This window comes from Neovison vison, chromosome 12, assembly GCF_020171115.1.
Source record: "Neovison vison isolate M4711 chromosome 12, ASM_NN_V1, whole genome shotgun sequence".
Lineage (NCBI taxonomy): Eukaryota > Metazoa > Chordata > Mammalia > Carnivora > Mustelidae > Neogale > Neogale vison.
This window is the reverse complement of record NC_058102.1, coordinates 829915-853313: the sequence shown is the minus strand read 5'-3', so window position 1 is coordinate 853313 and position 23399 is coordinate 829915. Positions and strand designations below refer to the sequence as shown.

The 23399-nt window shown below is 57.6% G+C and overlaps 1 protein-coding gene across 3 annotated transcripts in view; it reads left to right on the top strand.

Moving 5' to 3' along the window:
- ZBED4 (zinc finger BED-type containing 4) overlaps positions 1-14760 on the top strand; it is a 30043-nt gene extending 15283 nt beyond the window's left edge. For 2 of the 3 annotated variants that reach the window (XM_044226647.1, XM_044226648.1), the window contains exon 2: positions 9705-14760. In XM_044226647.1, the coding sequence (XP_044082582.1) occupies positions 10039-13551 (3513 nt within the window). In that variant the 5' untranslated portion in view covers positions 9705-10038 and the 3' untranslated portion in view covers positions 13552-14760. Of the gene's footprint in view, positions 1-2714; positions 2759-9704 lie in introns of those variants that run through there. The other variant, XM_044226649.1, reaches the window with a different exon arrangement.
- The last annotated feature ends 8639 nt before the right edge of the window (positions 14761-23399 follow it).

The following is a 23399-nucleotide window of genomic DNA, read 5'->3' as shown; positions in this document are numbered from 1 at the left end:
ATGGAGCTTTTCCCGGGACCTGCGACAAAGGTGCGGTCGAGGCGGGGCCGGCGTGTGGGCCTCTGTGCGGGGCTGTCGCCCTCTCGGCTCCCGTGGCGGGACAGTGGCCGTTGCGGTGTCACAAGCTGCCGCTCCTGGGGCCGTGGTTTCTGAGTCGGGGCCCCTCGGGGTGCCGGGAGCCCTTCCGTCACCCCTGCGCCCCGACCAGCCTGACACCGACGACTCGGCAGCGCCTCCGGCTCGGGCGGGGCTCGGGTTCCGGACGCCCCGGTCCTGGCGTCTCGGGGTCCCCGCTCAACCTGGCCCTCTCCTGGCTGTTTTGGGTCCCTGAGCGGCTCAGTTCAGTTCCCACAGTCCCTCTCACGCCGATCTGGGTCCTGGAAGCTGTTCGGGGCTGGCGGTCCCGCTGCAACTGCCTGGACCCCGACCCGCGTCGGGAAACCCCCAGCCTGAGCGGCGCCGCAGCGCTCGGCCGCCGTGGGCTTTCCGTGCATCGCGTGCCCAGGGCCGCCTTTTCTCCCTACAGGTGGCTGCTCTCTCTCTCTTTCTTCCTTTTTTCTTTTCTTTTTTTTTTTTTTTTAAGATTTTATTTATTTGAGATAGACAGGGGTAAGGGTAGAGGGAGAAGCAGGCTCCCGGCTGAGCAGGGAGCCCACCGGGGGCCTGAGCTCAAGGCAGACGTCCAGCCGACGGAGCCGGCCCCGGCCCCCCGCCCAGACCGAATACCACATGGGCCTTGTATGTGCTTTTGGTTTGTTCTCTGTGCATATGTATTGGAGTTAAGGAAATTCCCTGTTGGTTTTGCCTTCATGTCGGTGTCCTCCTTGAGACTGGGGTTTGACCATGCTGGGTCTGTGGTGTGTTATTACATCAGAAGCAGGTGAACCTTGACTGTATTGGGGTCATGAAAAAATAGCTACAATAAGAGGGAAGATTGACCCCAGAAACTCTTGGACACGGTGCTAAACCCAAAAGCCCAAAGACTAACTGTTTTTAAAGATTTTTATTTATTTATTTGACAGACAGAGATCACAAGTAGGCAGAGAGAGAGAGAGGAGGAAGCAGGCTCCCCGCTGAGCAGAGAGCCCGATGTGGGACTCGATCCCAGGACCCTGGGATCATGACCTGAGCCGAAGGCAGAGGCTTAACCCACTGAGCCACCCAGGCTTCCCCAAAGACTAACTTTTATAAACTATTGTCTCTACCCTGAAAGCTTGTTTTTCCTTCTGATGTGGGTTAGTATTCTGAAACTACTTTCTGGAAACTGTAGGGTTGAGCAGATGACTTTACCTGTTAACGATACTGGGAGCCCGATTTCTCGCTGTGGGAGAGAGAAGTTACAGGTACCGACAAAGGGAGGCTGGAGCGACGCTGGGGTGTTGGGTCGAGGGTGCACGGGTCCGTGTGCTCTGTGGTTCTTCCGCACCTGCACGTAGGTGTGCCGATCGGTGAGGCTTCATGACCCCGCTGACGGGGCCGGGGAGCCCAGGCCCCGGGTGCAACGGGCAGACCCAGCACCTCGGGCCGCCCCAGCCGTCGCTGTTGTGCTGTGCTCGTCCACTCTGCGTGACCGAACCGCCCCGGGGGCTCGTGCGGGTGCCGCCGGCTGGACCCCTCGTTAATGCCCGCCCAGTGACACGTTCTGTGTTTGATTGATTGGTCCGACGGGGTTTTTGTTTTCCATTAGTTTGTGCGGGAGTATTTCCACTGAGTACTGAATTCTGGTTTGGCTCTTTCTCCCCCCAGAACTTGGAAGGTATCGTTCTTTTGTCTCTGGTTCACATCGCTCCTCTTGAAAAGTCAGCCGTCCGTCTGATCTTTCTTCGAAGAGTAACTCTCCGGAAGTGTTCTCACAGAGATTAGGGAGTGCGTCCCTCACGCAGCCTCGGTGGCCACCAGTCCTGGCCATTCGCGCATCAGGATCCCCCACTCGGTGACCTTGAAGCAGACACCCAAAATCACACTCCACCTGGACGTATTTCGATAAGTATCTTGCAAAGATGAGATTTTTTAAAAAATTGTATCCACAATACCTTTATCACAGCTTTAAGCTAACAGTAATCGTTCGTGTGGAGCAGTCTGCATCCGGGTTTCCCACGCATGTAGTTCGCTAGCTAAGGTCAGGATTCAGGTGTAAATGTTTGTTAAGGGAACTGGGTGGTTTGCCCTGAGAATTTCCCATAATCTGGATTTTGCTGATTTCATCATTCTGGTAGTATTTAAACATGTTTCTCTGTTCCTTGTAATTTTTATGTTCTATCCCTTGTTTTCAACACTTCTGAAACAGAAGTCTTGGGCCTGGTTCTGGAGCCTGTGGTCTGCAGGTGTCCGGGCCGGGAACCGCTGTGCCTTCAGGTTGCCTCTTCCCCACGTCTTGTTTGTGGCAACCCCTCCCCAATGCCTGTGTATCCAGGATGGCGTTCTCCTGCCCCACGGGGAAAACACATCGTAAACCGTCCTCAAAAGATTGTCACGTGGTTTATTTATTGATTTAAAAGACATGTATGTTTATTTGACAGAAAGAGAGCCAGCCTGGGAGGGGCAGAGGGAAACGAGCAGACTCCATGCCGAGCACAGAGCCTGCCATGGGGCCTGAGATTGCGACCAGAAACCAGACTCCGCTCAGTCCGCTGAGCCACCCCGGGCCCTGTCTTGTGCTTGCAGTGATACGATGCTGGTCTGCCTCTGAAAGCACGGCCCAGGGTCAACAGTCAGTTTTCCCTCTTACCATCTCCATCGCCCCTCAGCGTTGCCCCACGTGAGTCTTGAGAGAGGGTCAGGGTCCACCTAGAACCGGGTGTTGGCCTGGAAGGGAGAGGAGGGGGTTCCTCCATCCGTGCAGGGGGCAGGGCCCACCTTGCCACCTGCAGAGGACGGAGGACAGCAGGGTCCAGGAACGGGGAAGTGAGCTCTGTGGGGTGAGGCGGCCAGCACGGGGCTGCGGCCACGGTCGGTGTCTTTCTGTGGTGGCCTCAAGGTCTTTCTCACACAGGTGACTGTGACACCGGCAGTGTCCCATCCTCTGCACCTGCCTGTCCCCTGGGCTCCAGCACCGTGTCGGCGGGAGTGTGGCTGAGGCGCCGGTCTGCGGGGCGCACACTCCGTCTGTCCCTGTGCCCTGGGCTGGTGGCCGTCGCTCGTCCCAGGCACGCTCGGAAGGGTGGGGAGTTGTCTCTGCTTCGTCGAGCACGTCTGTCACAAGTGGGGTGAAAGTGGCACTCCGTGCCTTCGTGTGACGGGACCGTGGATTTGCTCCACTTCGTGTTTTACTCTTGGGAATCACCCCACCGACTCGTGCTGTGTTATCAGTAATTCGTTTTTTTTTTTAATAGTTTGGGCCGCCTGGGTGGCTCAGGGGGTTAAGCCGCTGCCTTTGGCTCGGGTCATGATCTCAGGGTCCTGGGATCGAGTCCCGCATCGGGCTCTCTGCTCAGCGGGGAGCCTGCTTCCTCCTCTCTCTCCGCCTGCCTCTGCCTACTTGTGGTCTCTCTCTGTCAAATAAATAAATAAAATCTTAAAAAAAAAAGTTTGATTTATTTGAGAGAGAGGGAGATGTGGGGGTGGGGAGGAAGGGGCAGAAGGTGAGGGAGAGAGGGTCGCGGGCAGATTCCCTGTGGAGTGCGGAGCCCGCCTGAGCCCACATCTGACTCAGACGCTCAATGACTGAGCCACCCAGGGGCCTCTTGATTTACTAAATTTTTAAGAACTTGCCAAGTTTGTTGAAGCTTTTCTGTGATCATAGGGATAGGACTCTTCTCGTAGTGTCTATCTAGTTCTGGTATTGAGGTAATACTACCAGGAAAGAGCTGGAAGGTGTTTCTTTTCTTTTATGGAAGAGTTTGTGTTTCACTGGTTCTTTTTCTCTAATGTTGGGTAGAATTTGCCGGAGCAGCCAGGTGGACCCGGAAGTTTCTTTTGGGGAAGGTTTTTTTAATTGCAAGTTCAGTTTTTTAAATAGATATTTGACTTATCTCTGAGTTTCTATAATGTGTGTCTTTCCAGGAATTTGTTGTATCTAACTAAGTTGCTGAATTTACTGTCGGGAAGTGTCTTATGTACTTCCTTATTAGCCTCCTCTGCCGTGAGATCTGGGTGGCTCCCTCCTTCGGTCCTGCTGGTGATTTCTTTCATCCTGTTGCTCTTTCCAAGAAGCAGGGTTCGAGTTCACGGACTTCACATCTTTGCTCTATTGTCTTCTCGGTTTACTTTGGGATTAAATTTGCTTTACTGTTCCTGGTGACTTTTTTCCTTTGACCTTTAGCGTAGTACAGAAGACTTTATTTGAATCCATTTTGGGTTTTTCCAGAGTTTCTGTGGTTGGTTGCTTGTTCACCTCCCATGTCAGAGACCTTCTTGACTGATTTCGGTTCTTTCACACCCACGGAAGTTTGCTTCATTGTCCTGCGAACTGCGGGTCTTGACGCCTGTTTTCTGTGCACCTGGGAACAACACGCGTTCTGTTTCTGTTGGCTGGACCGCTGGACGGACGTCGGTCAGGCCGCTGGGGACGGTGCCCACGTTTCTGTCGGCTGCGCTGCTGTTCTGTGCACCTGCTCGGGGACGCGTGCTGACCGGCCTGCGGCCGTGGCCCCGTCTCCTCTCCCTTCAGCCGGTGTGTGCGCGTCTGGGGACTCGGCCCCTTGTACTTTACGCAGTGTCCTCTTGTCCCTGGCGTGCCATCCTCAGTCCATTCCGTGTGGCTGTGGCCACCGCGCCTTTCTGTGGTGAGCTACCAGCATGGCTCACCGTTTCTGTCCTTTGGCTTCTGACCTGTTTGTGTCTTTATGTTTTTAGTTTGTTTCTTGTCGGCGATAGAGTTAGTCTCACTTTTTTATCCAATCTGACAATCCCTGTCTTTTATTTTTTTTAAGATTTTATTTTTATTTACTTGAGAGAGAGAGAGCATGAGGGGGGAAGGTCAGAGGGAGAAGCAGGCTCCCTGCTGAGCCGGGAGCCCGATGCGGGGCTCGATCCCAGGACTCCGGAACCATGACTCGATCTCAGGACTCCGGGACCATGACCTGAGCTGAAGACGGTCGTTGAACTAACTGAACCACCCAGGCGCCCCAATCCCAGCCTCTTAAAAAAGCAGGTTTCAGCGTGTCTAGGGGAAGTCGTGTGTTTCTCCTTTACTCTTACTCTCCCGTTGGAGGACACTTCACTTCTGGTTACCAAACGTGTGGGTGCTTTTCCCCACTGTGACCAGTTTTCCAGCCCCCGCAGGGTGTCTGTCCTCAGCTGAAGGCGCTGCTCACACCACCTGCCCGGAGCGTCCCATCCCACAGGGAGGGGCTCCGTCCCACAGACTGCCCCCCACTCGAGAGGCAGGCCCCTAGTGGGCCCGTCCCTGGGTTACCCACAGCCTCTGTCCGACATGGGTCCAGGTGGGATCCCCAGGAGCCCCTTCTGGAACCTTCTCACCTGCTAGAACAGCTCGCAGAACCCGGGGGAGCGCTGACTCCCGTTCCTCTGCTTATCGCTTAGCGGAGGGTGTGATGAAGGCCACGGATGCAGCTGGGCCCACAGCTTCTCTCCTGTCTCTGTCCACGGCCAGGTGGGGGCAGGGTGGGTGCTGGGAGGGCCCCGAGCACAAGAGCTTCTATCCCCCAGAGCCGTGGTGCGTCACCTCCCGGCCCCTGGACGTGCTCCCCAACCTACAGGTTCTCGGAACCCCACGCGTTTGGGGTTTTTATGGAGGCTTAATCACGTGGGCGTGACCAGGTGTCCACTGACTCCCCAGCCCCCCTCCCCCTCTCTGGAGAATGGGGAGCAGGGTGAGAACCCCAGCTTGGGATCACAGCTCGGTGTCTCTGGTGACCCATCCCCACCCAGCAGCCCCCCCAGAGCCGCCTCATTAGAACAGAAGACACTCCAGGCTCCCAGGAGGTTAGTGGGGTTTCAGGAGCCCCTGCCAGGACCCAGAGGCGGTGGGGGTGGGGGGGGCGGAGACCCAACACATGTGTTTCTCATATTATCCACACTGGGATTAATTGACATTCAGTAAATCACACATGTTTAAAGTACACAGTTTGGTAGATAAATATCTATACCCACATGTTCCATCCCATTGACGTAGGGGAATAGCTGCTGTCTGTGGGTATTACCCAGATGTGTGGGTCTGCACACAGCTGGCGTCCGACCGAGTTACAGACAGAGGCGTTCCTCCGTTGTTGGAGAGGGTTGTCTTTTCAGCAAATGCTGCTAGAGCAGTTAGCTGTTCATTTACAAAACAATTCAAGTATCTCAAAGATCTAAATTTAAAACAAGGTGGTAAAACTAGAAGAGAAAACACAGGAGAAGATCTCTGTGACTTGGGTAGACAAAGATTTCTGAACGTAACCACAAAAGTACAATCCATAAAAAACCAAATTGGTACATTGGGCTTTGCTTTTCAAAATACACTGCTGAGAGAAAGACAAGCTTGAGACTGGGGGAAAATACTTAAAAATCACACACGTGATAAAGGGCTCGCTCCCAGATGCGGAGAAAGCTCCCAGAACTCAGTTCAGGAGCTCTGTTCTCAGGATCCGCCCAGGCTGGCGAGATCCCAGGCGGATGGCTCACAGGGAGCCTGGACCCGCACATAAGATGCTCGGCCTCATCAGGCTGTCAGGGACACGCCGGCCATGTTTGCACATCTTCACGTGCTTTCCTGGTCTTGCTGTTACTTTTGGAGCGTCACATCCCAGGATTTGGACACTAGCCGTCCTGGTGGGTGTGAAGTGATCTCTCTTCGTGCTTCCGGTTGTCTTTGTGTGTCCCTGTGGGTCTAGCCCAGGCCTTTGTCCATTTGCAAGCCAGCTTGTTGGTCAGTTGCTACAGCTCTTTGTTTATCCTGGATGTCAGCCCCTCATCAGATGTGAGATTTGCAGACGTTTTCTCTCTTTCTGCACCTTGCACAAGTTTTAAATTTTTCAGTTTTTTCCCCTTGCTCTTTCCTCTTTTTATTTTCCTCTGTTTTATTTCTGTTGCTGTGTCTTCATAATTACTGATCTTCTCTTTTGTTACGTCTAAACTGCTGTTGACCCCATCCAGGATATTTTCAAGTACTGCATTTTCATTACTAGAGATTTCATCCAGGTTTTTTTTTTTTTTTTTTTTTAAGATTTTATTTATTTATTTCACAGAGAAAGAGCAAGAGTGCAAGCAGGGGCAATGGCAGAGGCAGAGGGAGAAGCAGACTTCCCACTGAGCAGAGAGCCCAACTCGGGGCTCCGTCCCAGGACCCTGAGATCATGACCTGAGCCAAAGGCAGAGGATTAACCACGGAGCCACCCAGGCACCCCCATCTTCAGCTTCTTTTAATCACGTTTCCCTTATTTTGATTTTAATTCTAAAATTATATAATTTTTTTTTTTGAGATGTCATTCACACACCATAAAATAAGCCTTTTTGAAGTATCTTTGTAAGGTCGCAGCTACCTGATAGCGGAGTTTTAATCACTCCGAAGGAAGCCTTCGGCTGGCCAGCGGTCATTCCCATGGTGCTCCCCCAGCCCCCAGTTCCCGCACCTCCTCTGTCTCTGGGGATCCGCCTCGCCGGGAATGAACAGTCACACTGTGCGATCTTCTGGGTCTGGCTTCTGTCGCAGCCTGGTGGTGTCAAGGTCCGTGTCATGGCAAGCACGGTCTTGCTGTAGTGGGGATGCATCCCAGTTTTTATTTTATTTTTTTAGATTTTTTAAAATTTATTTATTTGACAGACAGAGATCACAAGCAGGCAGAGAAACAGGCAGAGAGAGAGGGGGAGGCAGGCTCCCCGCTGAGCAGAGAGCCCAATGCGGGACTCGATCCCAGGACCCTGAGATCATGACCTGAGCCGAAGGAAGAAGCTTTAACCCGCTGAGCCACCCACGCGCCCCTGCGTCCCAGTTTTTAATCCATTTGTGGATCCCATTTCGGTTGTTTCCACTTTTTGTCTGACGCCGTTCACATGCGGGGCTCTGGGTGCGCACAGGGCTTCGTTTCTCCTCAGTGTCTACACATTAGTGGGATTGCTGGGTCGTGGGGTGACCTGGCATATGTTTGGGAAGCTGCCAGAGTGGTTTCCAAGAGGCCCCGCCGTCCCGCCCCTGCCGGCGAGCGCAAGGGCACCGTTTTTGCACGTTCTTGTCCCCACTTGCTGTTGTCTGTCTGTCTGAGTCCAGCCATCCCGGTGGGTGTCGCATTGTGGTTCTGCTTTATATACGCTTAAAGTTCTGCTTTTTAAGAAGTCTCTTCCAAATGTGGCTACTCATTTTTATAGTGTTGTTTTTTCTCGTTTCTCTTTGTTTTCTGGATTTTATTTAAAAAAACAGACCCTTATACATGTAATTGTACGCAGGAACTCTGTAATTACACCTTCTGTTTCAGAAACGCAGTCACACGGGATTGCTCTGTGCCCGCGGCGCTGCCTGCGAGCCTCGCCGCTCTGGGTCTGGAGCCCGCGCTGCACTTACTCCTGCCGCCCGCTCCCTTGGTGCCTGCTGATACTTCATTTAGAAGCTCTTTTTTTCTGAGTATTAGGCTGAACTTTGTGGAGTTCAGGATTTGGGACGCTTTCTGGGAACGCTGCGTGTGCCCGTGGCGGAGCTAGCTGCGGAGCGCGCCCGGTTTCTCAGGCTGAGCGCACGCCCTGCTTTGCCCGGGAGGCTCCAGGCGAGCCTGCCGTCTCCGCATGCCATCCGTCCGCCGCCCCAGGCTCGCAGAGGCGTGCGGCTTTGGGACACAGCGGGGCCGGCCTTGCCGCTCTGGCTGCTGGCGCTGGCCCGCAGCTCACCTGGCTGGGGCGCCTCCGGCTCAGCCCCGGCTCGGGGCCTCCTCCCCACCACGCTGTGTGACACACACCCCTCACCTCCCACGGAGTCTTTGCTTCTCGCTTTCTTGTCTCCGCCTTGTGGGTTTTTACTGGGGGCTGGCTGAACCCCAGGGTCAGGAATCCGCCGGTTGTCCTCCCATTGGCATTCCGGTTTTCGTTGATGAGGAGTTTTAAGGTTTTCTGTGCTGATTGTATATATAGGAAACCCCTGGTTGCTGTGGGAAAAACCTTGTGAGCCTGTTGCGGGTTTTCTAGAATCTGCTGTCACACAGAAGCGCCCTCTTCTGTCTCTGCTGCCGGCCATGGGGACAGCCTCCTGTTGCTGCCGTACTGGCTTTTTCGTGGGTGGCTTCCTCCCCCTGGCAGGCTCCTGTCGTCCGCCCCGTGTTGCACTCTGTCCCCATGGGCCGCCGCGCCTCCTGCTTGCACACCTGACTTCGCGGCGCTGCGGGCCAGCTCAGTGCATTGCTGCCAGGCCCCGGGCTGGAGCGCCCACCCCGTGCCACAGACAGACTCGCGCCCCCTTAGCACTGGGTGTTGCTCTTTTCTTTGTGACGTTCAGTGTCCCGTCTGAAAGGACAGGTCGGCTGGGTTTCGTCCCCACTTGGTGTGTTTGTTCTTAGGGCGAAGCACGAGAAGAGCTGCCCCCGGGGGCTCTGAGCCCCAGCCCTTAATGACTGGGCCCTTGGAACTTAAACTCCTGCCCTTATTTTTTGCTTATTTTGTGGTTTTAGGGTATTTTCCTTATATAAGTGGATTGTGAAACGTCAGGGAACCCGTGTTTTCGATTTTAGCTTACTGGGACGGGACTTTTCCTGGGCATGTCGAGGCTAAGGGACCCGTGACGGAACAGATTGGAAATGGACGATTCGGGTCCGTGCTGACCTGGACTCTGTCTTCTCTTACAGGCGATGCGAGAGGGTCGTTGTGCTGCCGAGATGACGGCCGTCCGGTCTGCAGGAGACGATGCAGGTCTGCGCGGCGTCCCTGCGTGTCTGCGTGGAGAAGCGGGTCGCGGCGGGGCTCCCGGCAGGTGGTGGCCCGCGGCCTGAGGCGAGCTGCTGTGCTCCCCACGTGCCTGCCCCTTGGGTGGCGTTTATGATCCGCTGCGCGCGTTCGCGTTCAAACGATGGAGTTCATTTTCCAAGGCTGAAGATGGTGGACATTTGGGGGCACAGATGAGCCTTCGGATCAGGTTTTTACCCATCTCCGACGACGCGGCCCGAGTAGTTATGGTCCATTATGGAGAATAACCAGGAAACTCATCCCAAAAGGGATGGTGAATTGGTTTCTGATAAAATAAATTTTAAAATAGAAGAGGAAGATGGTGTTCGCATCCCTAATCACAGTTTGGAAGGAGTGGCGTTTAAGAGTGAGCAGGACAGGCCCGGGGCGGAGGGAGGTGGGGAGCAGACGGAGGCCAGGGAGGCGGGCGGGGGCTGCGAGCCCCCCGGGCAGTGCCTCCCCACCGACCAGGAGGAGGAGTACGGGGCTCTGTTCTCCCAGTACAGCAGCACACTGTATGACGTGGCCATGGAGGCCGTGACGCAGAGCCTCCTCTCGGGCCGGGGCGCCGGCTCCAGGAAGAAGTCGCCGGCCTGGAAGCATTTCTTCATCTCCCCGCGGGACAGCACGAAAGCCATCTGCACGTACTGCATGAAGGAGTTCAGCCGAGGGAAGAACGAGAAGGACCTGAGCACCAGCTGCCTCATGAGGCACGTGAGGAGGGCGCACCCCACCGTGCTGGGCCAGGAGAACGGCAGCGGCGGGCCGGCCCTGCCCTCCCTGTCGCCCCCGCCCCTGCGGCTGCCGCCACCGCCCGCCGACGCCGGAGACCTGGGCGCCGCGCGCTCACCCCTCAAACTCGCCCCAAAGCTGGCGTCCAAGGTGCCGTCCCCCGACGACGTGACGGAGGAGCCTGTGGTCCCCTCCGAAGACGTCCCCCCAGACACGTCTGCCCCTGACAGGTACGGGCGGGAGGAGGCCCTGGGGGGGCCGCCGCACCTGCCCCCGCTGCCGGGCGAGGAGAGCGCGGAGAACGGGCTGGAGAGAAACCCGCCGCTCCCCAAGGGCACGTCCGGGTCCCGCAGGCGGTCGGCTGTGTGGAAGCACTTCTACCTGTCGCCGCTGGACAACTCCAAGGCCGTGTGCGTCCACTGCATGAACGAGTTCAGCCGGGGCAAGAACGGGAAGGACCTGGGCACCAGCTGCCTCATCAGGCACATGTGGCGGGCGCACCGCTCCATCGTGCTGCAGGAGAACGGCGGGGGCTCGGGCATCCCACCGCCGTACGCCGCGCCCCCCACGCTGCTGCCCGCCCTGCCGCCTCCCGACGGAGACCCGAGCTCCGTGGCATCCTCGCCCGGGCAGCCGGCCCGGGCGTCCCCCTCGGCGTCCTCCTCCCCGGACCGGCTGCCCGAGGAGCTGCAGGTGCGTCTGAGCGTCGGCGACGCGCTGGCGGAGGACACGGCCACGGCCTCGGACGACGTGGGCGCGGCCTCGCTGGCGTCCTCCCCCGAGAAGCTGCAGGCTGGCGGCCTGAGCCCCGGCCCGCTGGACTGTGGTGCTGGGTCCCAGCAGAGCAAGAAGGTGATAAAGAGGCTGAAGTCGGAGGTGTGGCAGCACTTCTCGCTGGCGCCCACCGACAGCCTCAAGGCCGTGTGCCGACACTGCGCCTGCGTCATCAGCCGGGGCCGCAGGGGCGACGTGGGCACCAGCTGTCTGATGCGGCATCTGTACCGCCGGCACGCGGACGTCGTGGGCGCCCCGAAGGGCGCGCTGGGCGCCAGCCTGGCCAACTCCCCCTACGCCACGCTGGCCTCCGCGGAAGGCACCGCCTCCAGATCGACGGACCTGCCCTCCCTGGTCCCGAGAAACAGTCCGGTCCTCTTTCCCGTGAGCAGCAAGAAGACCTCCAAGCTGTGGAACCACTTCTCCATCTGCTCCGCGGACCCCACGAAGGTCGTGTGCCTGCACTGCGGCCGCACCATCAGCCGGGGCAAGAAGCCCACCAACCTGGGCACCAGCTGCCTCCTGCGCCACCTGCAGCGGTTCCACAGCGGCGTGCTCAAGGCTGACGCGCCCCGGGCCGCGCGGGCTTCCTCACCCGGCCCGCGGGGGCCCCTGAGCGCCCAGCTGCCCGGAGGCGCCTCCTTTGAAGACCCCAACGAGAAGTTCTACGATTCTCATCCCGTTGCCAAAAAAATCACGAGTCTCATAGCTGAGATGATTGCACTTGACCTCCAGCCATACTCCTTCGTAGACAACGTTGGCTTTAACAGGCTGCTCGAATACTTGAAACCTCAGTACTCTGTGCCCTCCCCGTCCTACTTCTCGAGGACGGCCATCCCAGGGATGTACAATAATGTGAAGCAGGTGGTCCTGTCGCACCTGAAGGAGGCGGAGAGCGGCGTGGTCCACTTCACGTCCGGGATCTGGATGAGCACGCAGACCCGCGAGTACCTGACGCTCACCGCCCACTGGGTCACCTTCGCGTCGTCGGCCCGGCCGTGCCGCGAGGACCACCACGGCTCGGCCCTGCTGGACGTGTCGCAGGTGGACGGCGACTACAGCGGCAGCAGCATCCGGAAGCAGCTGGAGGGCTGGTGGGAGACCTGGGTGACGTCCCGCGGCCTGCAAGTGGGCATCACGGTCACCGACAACCCGAGCATCGGGAAGACGCTGAGCGAGGGGCAGCGGGCCGGCGTGCAGTGCTTCAGCCACACGGTCAACCTGGTGGTCAGCGAGGCCCTCAAGAGCCAGCGCATGGTCCAGAGCCTGCTGAGCACCGCGCGGAAGCTGTGTGAGCGGGTGCAGCGCTCGCCCAGGGCCAAGGAGAAGCTGGCGGAGCTGCAGAGGGCCTACGGGCTGCCGCCGCACCACCTCCTGCAGGACGTCCCGTCCCGGTGGAGCACGTCCTTGCACATGCTCGAGCGGCTCGTCGAGCAGAAGCGGGCCGTCAACGAGGTGTCGGTCGAGTGCGGCTTCCGGGAGCTCATCAGCTGCGACCAGTGGGAGGTAATGCGGTCCGTGTGCCTCGCGCTGAAGCCCTTCGACGCGGCCGGCCGGGAGATGAGCGCGCACGCCTCCACGCTCAGCCAGGTCATCCCCATGATTCACATCCTGAACCGCAAGATCGAGATGCTCTTCGAGGAGACCATGGGCATCGACACCATGCTCAAGTCCCTGAAGGAGGCCATGGTGAGCCGGCTGGCCGCCACCCTGCGCGACCCGAGGTACATCTTGGCCACGCTGCTGGACCCGCGCTACAAGGCCTCCCTGTTCTCGGAGGAGGAGGCGGAGCAGTACACGCGGGACCTGATCCGGGAGCTGGAGGCGCTGAACCCTACCTCAGACAACACGCCCGTCCCCAACGGCTGCGACGCGGGTGCCCCCTCGCAGGACGCGGTCGGGGAGGAGAACCTGTGGTCCCTCATGGCCAAGATGACGAAGAAGGGCCCCCGGGAGAAGACGAAGGTGCCCGAGGACATGGTGCTGGCCTACCTGGAGGAGGAGGTCCTGGAGCACGGCTGTGACCCCCTCACCTACTGGAACCTGAAGAAGGCGGCCTGGCCGGGCCTGGCCGCGCTGGCCGTGCGGTTCCTGGGCTGCCCGCCGAGCATCGTCCCTTCTGAAAGGCTGTTCAACACACCCACAGAGAACGGCAGCTTCGGCCAGTCCAGGCTCGTGATGGAACATTTTGAAAAACTCATCTTTTTGAAAGAGAATCTTCCCTTGATATACTTCCAGTATTGAAGCTCACAGCGGAGCCGCCGTCGCGGTCACCGTCGCTGCCCGGGCGCCCACTGTCTGTCCCGGGGAGGCGGCGTGCCCCGGCGGGTCCCCCCACCCCGTCCAGCGTCACTGTAATGCCTACGTGTGCCTTACTCCCGGTGCCGCAGCCGGGCGTCGCCGCGGGCCACGGGCCCGCGAGGGAGAGCCTGTCTTGCCGCCGACGATGAATACGATGATTCGGGTTTCACTCCCAACTGTAACGTGTTTTTTAAAAGCGGGGGCTTAGTCATTTGTTTTACTAGAACGGCAGAGGAGATGTGAACAGTTTTATTCTGTAGGCTTTTTATTCAATTATGTAAAAACCACAAATCAGGTACTGTATTTTCGTTTAAGAATTGCTTTAATTCAACACAGCAGCTTTTGTGGCTGTTTAATGAAATCTGTAAATAAGAGGGGAGTTCAAGCCATCCTGGCTGAGCAGTTTCTAACTGCAGGCTCCAAAGCCTGTCGAGTACAGAACATTCTGGAACCTAGTGTTCGCTGCCACGGAGCTGCGGCGTCGGAAGAGGAAAGTAAACTCAGACGCGTCCCGCCGGGCCAGTTCCGTAGTGACTTGGTAGAGAGAGCGTCCCGGTCTGTGCTTCTGCTGCATTCAGGTTTTACATGGTCGACCTCGGCCACCAGCCCACGCGCCGGGGCCCGCACGCAGCACTCCTGCCGAGGGCGCCCGACCCTCGGACCCGCTGTCTCGACACCAGGGAGCTTTTGAAATTTGTGCACTGACCCCACTGACCCCAATTTGATCAAATTATGTATAAAATTGTTTCTAGAAGAGACGGCTCATTAACAGGGAGGAGGTTGTTCCATTGCAGTTGTAAGAGTAGCCTTAGGCGTCTAGATTTTTTATATAATAGGGAAGCTTCAGCCATCGCTGGCGTGTTTCAGAACCCCAAGGACAGCAGAATGAAGCGTCACTTGTCATTCTTTGAACGATGATCTGTCTTCAGAATTTTTCTTCAACATCTAGAAAAAAGGGTTCATTTTCTTATTTCAAACCAATTAAATACTCTGGATGAAACAAGTCACTCATTTGCCTGTGACCTTTTAGAAAAGTTGTTTTGTTAAAAAAAGGACCTATTATTAATCTGGATTTGCATTGACTATGTTTTAGTGTATTTATAAATGGTGAACACAGTTTCTGAAATTAAACTTTTTATTTGCAATTTTCTACTGCTGGAGGACACTGGCGTTTTATTCTGAGGATGACAGGAGGGTCGTCCCCTACCCCCACCCCCACCCCGGGAGCTACTCACGCAGCCTCTGGGGAGTTGGGAGTTTCGTCCTGGCCTCCGCCAGGGGATGGGGTGGGGGTAGGGGAGGAGGTGGGATTCTCGCAGCAGTGACCGTGTTTCTGCTAACGGGAGCGACACGGCGAGACCCCCGGGTCTCGGGTTCACGGTCCGTGCTGACGTGCGTTGGGAGCCGGAGGGGAAGAGTCCACAGGCAGCTCCCGGCGCCTCCCACGAGCACGGCCTCTGTCCAGACGCCCACGGAGCCCCGGCCAGGGACAGGCTAGGGAGCCGCGCGGCCGTGGTGCTTCCCCCGGGGTGCGCCGTGAGTGCGCGCCGTGATGCTCTGGGGGAGCCTTCCCCAGTCCGGGGGCCCAGCCCGCCGTCGGGCTTCCCCCGCCAGGATCTCCCGAAGCTGCAGGAAGTGAGTGCCCGAGTCCACAGCGGATGGTGCGAAGTTCGGGTATCGGAGCCCACGGCTTTCCCGGAAGGAGCGCGTGTCTGTTGCGCGTGGAGCTGCGGGGGTCCCTCGTGGGCTGGGGTCAGGACCAGGGCAGGAGCACCGGGCGCTCACGTGTGTGTGCGTGTGTTTGGGGGAGGCGGGTCTCCGGCTCCCAGCCGTGCGGCTGGGACTCTGGGGGGAGCCTGGGTGCACTTGTTCAGGCCTCCAGGGTCGCCGCAGGTCTCCACCTGGAGGACGGTCTGACCCCACGGGGACCGCAAGCTGCGGGCGGGCGGGACTCCCAGCCTGGCGGTGTTGGGGAGGTGCCCCTGCCAGAGCAGGGCTCCGGCCCTGGACCCGCTCGGGCAGCCCTGGCTGCCGGCTGTGGGGTGAGGACAGAGCTGGGCTCGCGTCCCGGCCGTCATGGCTGCGGGGCTGCATGTGGGCAGCAGGGGCGACCTGCGGGGCGTCCTGGGTTGTCCCCTGATCGGAGGGAGCACAGGGTGACTGCAGCACGCAAGCTGTTGTTCTCTCGGTGTCCGAGGGACCATCCGCCCTCCAGGCCCAGGCCAGCTCCTGGCACAGAGCCGTGGGGAACGTGGACATGGTCCCTGCTCCTGAGAGCCCATGGTCTAGACTCTGTCTCTGCGAAGCTTTCCTGGGGTGCAGCCCTGGCCGTCCACGCCTGTCGTCTCACCCCCACCCCCGCCCCGCATGCTGCCGCGGAGCCGTGTGGACCGACGTCCGGGCCCTCGGAGCACAAGCCTGTGCAGCTCGCTGCTGCTTCGCTCCCGAGCTGGTCGACTCCCCTGCCCAGCTTTTGAAACCTGTGGCCTTGGGCTGCCGCTGTCCGGTGAGGCGCGCGGCCGACAGGCTGCATGGAGGCCCCTGAGCCCCACGCATCTGTCCCGCTGTGTGGCCGGCGGGTGGTTCTGGAACCGTGGCCCCGTCTGACACCGCGGGAATGGCAAACCGTCCCGCGGGAAGGAGTGGCCGACGTCGGCAGCAGCGTGTGAGGGGGACGGTGGCCGGCCTGTGGAGGACAGCGGGTCCGCTGTGCGACGTGCGCTGCGCGGCGCTCAAACCCGACTCGGGGCTGCCTGGTTCACGTGCCGGGCGACACTGCGGGTCAGCGGGCCAACTTCCGTGTTCACTCGTGAGAGAGAGCCTCGTGTATAAGCTCCGTCTCACCCCGGTGAGTGAATGGATGTGAAACACTGGACTTCAACATTAAAACTCCCTTCCCTTCCCCTTCTGACTCCGTGGCGGAAGCCGGTAGCAGACCGGGCCAGAGAAAACGGGAGCAGGCGCCCCCGGATCCAAGGAAGGAGCCCCAGCGAGCGGAGACCCCTGAGGGACATTGGCTGGCGCGCGGAAGGTGGTGGCCCGAGCCGGACGCGGTGGCCCCGGGCAGGGAGACACAGCAGTGACACGGCCAGGAGCCCAGGTGCTGGACAACGGGGGAGCCTCAGGAAGGGTCTTGTGCCAGGCCGCTGCCCCGAGGCAGGTCCCAGCTCCCCGAGGTGCGTGTGCCCGGGACGGCAGCTAGGAGATGAGCAGGCACCCCGAGGGGGAGACACGACCTCGGGGCCTGCCGCTGTGGGGGCCCCGGGCCCCAGAGCCAGCGGGAGACCAGCTTCCACACAGCGGGCTCGGTGGCGCCCAGGCAAGTAAATTTCTCCCAGTGCAAAGATCCAGAGCGTGTGTAGCTTCGTGTAGTTCAGTCTGACGCTCAGCGAAAACACGAGACACACCAAAAAACCAGCTATGACCAAGGACTGTGAGACAGACGGGAGCAGACGGAGGCAGAGCCGAGACGTGGGCTGTGACTGATTCGCTCAGGAAGGTTAGTGGGGATTGTGGCCGGAGAGTGAAATTTTGTGAACAGAGAACATCTGACCCGTCGGGGACTCAGTGGGCAGGTCTCGTGTCCGAGGGTGGGTCGCCCGTGGCTCTGCCCGGCCAACCCCGCCGTCCACGGCCACATGCGCCAGCCCCAAGCGGGCCCGTGCTGCCAGCCAAGGACACGGAGTCGGAGACAGAGACACCTTCACGTCCGCAGGGACTCCTGCCGGCGCTGGCATTCGAACAGGAGCGCGGGGCGTCGGTAGGGCTCTAAGTGCCGGGCCCCGTCATGTTCCCGGAAAAGCCACGTGCTCAACGAAACAAGACTGAAAGTCACCACCAGGCCGTCCTTGTGACCCCCAGAGGGAGCTCTCCAGGCAGAAGCAAGGACAGCATTTCTGGTAAAAGTGGGGAAATCAAAATGAGGACTTTCGATCAGTCCCGTCCAGGGGATGAAATACAGCGTCTCAAAGTGCTCGTCCCGCACGTTTGCCCGCGGCGAGCCTTGCCTGTCCCACTTCCACGGCGCTGCGACTTCTGTCCCGGAGAGAGGGCGTGGGCTTCCGCGGGGACTTCCAGGTCAGGAAACGTTCTGCGTGCTGATGTCACGAACTCCGCTGTGTTTTCCTTAAACATCGCAGGGGTTTCTCGTGTTTATCAAGCTACTGACCGTCCGCGACGCCGCGGCCAAGAGGAGGCCAGTGGTGTGAGGGGTGCGCCCGGGGCCCTGTGCCCGCCGCGGCCTCGTCCACGATCGGGGTGCTGCTGATCCCACTGCCCGGCTCTGGTGGGCGCCCGTCTGGGGTCCGGGCTTCCGGGGCTGGAGCGGGCCTGTGCTCCCTCGTCCCCACCCGGCTGCTGCAGACCCAGGCATCCTGTCCCCACTCGCGGCGCCCCTGCAGGGCTAATGGGCCCCTTGGCCACTCGCCACCTGCGCGGCACCCTGATTCCCAGGGTGTCTGAGGAGTCCGAACATGCCTGCCCCTTAGTTTTCCCAATTCCCTTGGTACTTTGTCCTCCGTCACCAAGTTCCACGGGAGATCCAGACAGTATTTTAATGGACATGGAATTGAATTTATATGTCATTTTGGGGCATACGATGTATTACATGTATATTCCAACAACGTATTATTTATTTTTTTATTTTTAATTTGAGATTTTATTTATTTGACAGAGATCACAAGCAGGCAGAGGCAGGCAGAGAGAGAGGAGGAAGCAGGCTCCCCGCTGAGCAGAGAGCCTGATGCGGGGCTCGATCCCAGGACGCTGAGATCATGACCTGAGCCGAAGGCAGCGGCTTCACCCTCCGAGCCATCCAGGCCCTCGTATTGTTTGTTTTAATACTGTCCTGGGGCTTCTGCTCCCAGGCAGCCAGCCGGTCGCCAGCACCAACCCCAGAGTGACCCGCCCGGCCCCCAGCACTGGGCCCCCCGTGGCCTCCAGGCCACCTCCCCTCAGCCTCGGAGGTTTGCATAAAGCACCTTGCTCAAGCTATTTTTTTTTTTTTAAGGATTTTATTTATTTGACAGAGAAAGCGAGAGAGGGAACACAGTAGAGGAGCGAGAGGGAGAAGCAGGCTCCCCACAGAGCAGGGAACCCAATGCGGGGCTCGATCCCAGGACCCTAGGATCACGACCTGAGCTGAAGGCAGACGCTTAGGCCTGAGCCCACCGGCCACCCCGTATGCAGTTGTTTGGAAGCTCCGATGTATAAGCTGTTTCATAAAACGCAAACTGGTTTTAAAAATTATTTTATCTTGGGGCGCCTGGGTGGCTCAGTGGGTTAAAGCCCTGCCTTTGGCTCAGGTCATGATCTCAGGGTCCTGGGATCGAGTCCCGCATCGGGCTCTCTGCCTGCTTCCCTCTCTCTCTCTCTGCCTGCCTCTCTGCCTACTTGTGATCTCTGTCTGTCAAATAAATAAATAAAATATTTTAAAAAATTATTGTATCTTCAAACGATCCCTGTCTTGCAGGGTCACTGCAAGTACAACACAAGGACCCTCCTCCCTGCGCCCTGAGTGGGTTGTGCCGGCCGCGGGAGGCTCACCTCGAGAGGGTCAGCCTCCCAGGAAGGTCCCGCTGACGGAGTGGGGTCTGCGGAGAGCCTTGGACCACGGTGCTGACCCAAGGTCCCAGCCACTTCCACAGAGGGCCGACCATGCTGACCACGACCCAGCCCTGCGGCTCATGTCCTATGGAGCTGATCTGTTACCCCCCCCCCAGTCTGGAACATGACTCAGTGTCTCTGGCCTCCACATTCCTGCCGGCTGGGGTTATTTTGTGGCACCAGCACGAGCTGGCTTGGTGGTGGCTTCACAAGGCCGCGCACCTGGTTGGGTGCAGGAGTCTACCAGGCCCCTCGCTGCAAGCCGTCTTCCCTTGTAATTAAAAAGTATGTCGTGTGGAGCTCTTTGAGACAACGTAAACATCCCAGTCGCCGTACCGAGTGTGATTTGTTCACGTTTAAGGCACATTGAAGATCTCACTTATGAGCTGTTCCTCTCGCTAGTGTGCACAAATTCTCCCCGATCTGGCCAGCGGGAGCCCCTGGTCTGGCCTGTGTGTCCTCCTGGCAGCCCCGCTGCTCTGCAAGCGTCTGCTGCTGCGGCTACGGCCATGCCTTCGGGCTCCTCTTCCTTCCCTGCTTCCCCCAGGCGCCCTGGCCCCTTCTTGGGGGCTGCATGGAGAGCCCAGGGCCAGGCGCGGGCCGTGCTTGTCCCTGCTGGGGTACAGCTCCTCGTGGGGACTCGCGGGGCGCGGGTACATTTGCATTTGCCGAGTACGCTGTCACCAGGGCTCTCTATCACACGTTTGGAACCAACACGCAGGGCTCACTCCACTTTTCTCTCTTCCCGTATTCACGCCCCCTCTCAGGCCATCTCTGAGCGCCCTCGGCAGTCCCTTCCTGACAGGTGCCTCTGTCCCCGCTCCCTGACGCCTCCTACCCAGCTCGGGCTCTGACGCCTCACATTGGGCTGCTGTGCCCTGCTCCCCGACCCTACGGAAACCCTCCTTACTCCGTGTGGCCGCCACGCCAGGCCACCCCCTGGAGCGTCCCCTTCTCAGGCACCTGGCCTCACACGCCCGCTGGACGGGCAGCTCCCTCACCCCTCGGGGGCAGATGCTCCTGCTGGGCTGTCCCGAATGGCTTCTGGATCTTTCCGGAAGGGAAGTGGTAGAGGTACAGGTTACCGTCCCCATGGTGACATTGACCAAGAATCACTGTAATCGTGGGGTCGGTGATGGGCTTGGCCCGGGCACCATGACCCTCAGGCAGGCCGGACGCAGCTCCTGGGGGAGGGGCTCTGCCGCAAAGACTGAGCCCAGACCCAGTCGTGCCCTTCGGATTCACGTCCAGCCTGCGAGAAGACGGCGTGGAGGCCCACGTCCGACAGCAGCAGGGCGCAGTCAGAGGGCTACCGTGCAGGGCCCCGCACAAGATGCCGGATGCTTGTTTCCTAAGCTAGGGTCAGTGCAGGAGGGGCCCTGTGGACACGGCCGTGCGGGCGGCACCGGGATCCCGTCCCCGCCCCGAGTGCCCGCCCTGCCGGGGCTCCGGTTTGCAGCGGCAAAGGTGTGCAGATTCAAGGGCCGTTCGCTCATCTCGGTCACTATGGGCTCTGAGCTCAGGAGCAGCTCCCAGCCCCTCCCCGCCGCCGGCCGGCAGCTGTGCGCCTGCTCCTGGAGCAGCTGGCACAGCTGGAAAGCGCCCTGTCCTCCCAGGAGCCCGGCGCCAGCGGCCCGCACGCCAGCGGCTCCCAGCTCCTCCCGACCAGGGAGGTGCTGACGGAGAGGCAGGCGGCCAGGCAGGCGGCCGAGGTGTGCGCCCCGCTCTTCCGAAGCCGTTTGCGGGGCAGGCGGCGGAGGCAGACATTAAAGACGGGCAGTTAGGGGCAAGCGCCCATGCGGGAGAGTCAGGTGTGACCAGCCGTGCCGGGGGACGCTCAGACCCACACGAGAGGCTCCGCATTTCCACCTCTGGCTGGTCCTCGGCGCAGTCCGCCGGCAACGAAGACTAGGGAGCAGCCGCCGCAGCGGACAGGGAGGCTGCGTTCTGCGGGCTTCCTGGCCGGGACGTGGTGAAATAAAGCATCTCCGAGCTCGAGGGTATGTCACAAGAATGTTTGAAAACTGAAAAATAAGGAGAAAGACTGGAAAACACCAGCACAGAATAGGCAAAGACTATGGGACAACGGCAAGAGGAGTAACACCCGCGCGGTCGGAAGAGGGAAAGCAAGGCAAGGAGCGGAAGGGGCGGCCCCAGCTGAGCGCTGGACACACGCCTCTGGCCCAGGAAGCAAGCAAAGTGCAACACAACTGACACCTTTAACTGTAAACTGTCTTCAGTTTACAGAAAATCACATGCAAACTGTGCGTCCTAAAGCAGCTGGGCGGAAGGGGACCTTACCCGTAAAGAAACGAAGATTAGAACCACATCTGACTTTTCAGAAATCGTGCAAGTGCAAAGAACATGGACCAGATACTTAAAGTGTGGAGAGAAAAATCCCACGCAGGACTCCACATGCTGTGAAAACATTCTCGAAGATGAAGGAGAAATAGACTTTCTCAGAAAAACACTGAGGGCGAGGCGCCTGCTCAGTCTTTAAGTCTCTGCCTTTGGCTCCGGTCATGATCGCAGGGTCCTGGGATTGAGCCCTGCATCGGGCTCCCTGTTTGGCAGGGAGTCTGCTTCTCCCTTTCCCACTCCCCCTGCCGATGTGTCTCTCTCTGTCAAATAAATAAATAAAATCTTTAAAAAAAAAAAAAAAGACACTGAGGGAATTCGTGGCCAGCAGACAGGTTTGGAAGAAGGTTATGGGGAGTTCATTAGAGAAAAGGAAAATAATATAGGTCAGAAACTCAGATCTACAGAAAATGAGGAGGTAAGTTAACATTTTATTCTCAGTCTAACCGCTAAGTTTGTTCAAAATAATGAGATGAACAACGTAGAATTAGGTCTGCTTACACACATACGAAATACGTATCTTAATGCTGATGTAGCACATATAAAAGAGAAGTGAGGGCCAGCAATGGCACAAGGTATAGGAGAAAAGAATTAGGGTTATTTAATTATAAGGTGCTCATGTTACCCATGAAGTGGTATAGTGTCATTTGAAAATATACATGGATTAGCTGCAAATATGTATTGTAAACTCTAGGGCAATCACTTACCAAAAAAAGTAAAAATGAAGTAGAACAAATATACCAAAAAGGAGAGAAAATGGAATCATAGAAAATGCTCAGTTAAAGACTAACAGAGTAGATCAAAAAACAAGACCCAACAACATGTTGCCTACAAGAAACCCACTTTGTTTTTTGTTTTGGTTTTTTTTTTAAGTTTTATTTATGTAAATAATCCCTTCACCCAACACGGGGCTTGAACTCACAACTCCAAGATCAAGAGTTGCATGCTCTACTGACTGAGCCAGCCAGGCGTCCCAAGAAACCCACTTTATTATTTTTTTTTAAGATTTTATTTATTTATTTAAGAGAGAGATATAGACAGAGAGAGACCACAAGGAGACAAAGCAGCAAGCAGAGGGGAGAGAAAGAGGGAGGCTCTCCGCCGAGCTGGGAGCCCGATTCCGGGATCATGACCCGAGCCAAAGGCAGCCGCCCAACCAACTGAGCCACCCAGGTGCCCCGAAACCCACTTTAAATATAAAGACACATATGGATTAAAAGTAAATGAATAGAGGAAAGTAACAAGTACCATGCTAACAAGTAATCAAAAGAAAGACTTCAAAAAATCTTTCAAAAGATAGCCGACTTCAGAGGCAGGAAAGTAATGAGATAAACAAGGAAGGGTATTATAAAATGATGACGGAGTCAGTTCTCCAAGAAGACACAACAATCCTTAATGTGTACGCACCTAACAACAGGGCATCAAAATAGAGGAGGCAAAAGGTAAGAGAATTACAAAGAGGAATAGCTGAGTCACTGTCATCGCCGGAGGCATCTCAGAAACGAACGGACCCAGCAGGCAGAACATCAGTAAGGACACTGCTGAACTCAACACCATCAATCGACTGGATAAAAGTGACATCTGTAGGGGCGCCTGGGTGGCTCAGTGGGTTAAAGCCTCTGCCTTCGGCTCAGGTCATGATCCTGGGGACCTGGGATCGAGCCCCATGTCGGGCTCTCTGCTCAGTGGGGAGCCGGCTTCCTCTTCTCCTTCTCTCTCTGCCTGCCTCGGCCTGCTTGTGATCTCTGTCAAATAAATAAATAAATAAATCTTAAAAAAAAAAAAGTGCCATCTGTAGACGACTTCACCCAACAAGAGAACACACATTC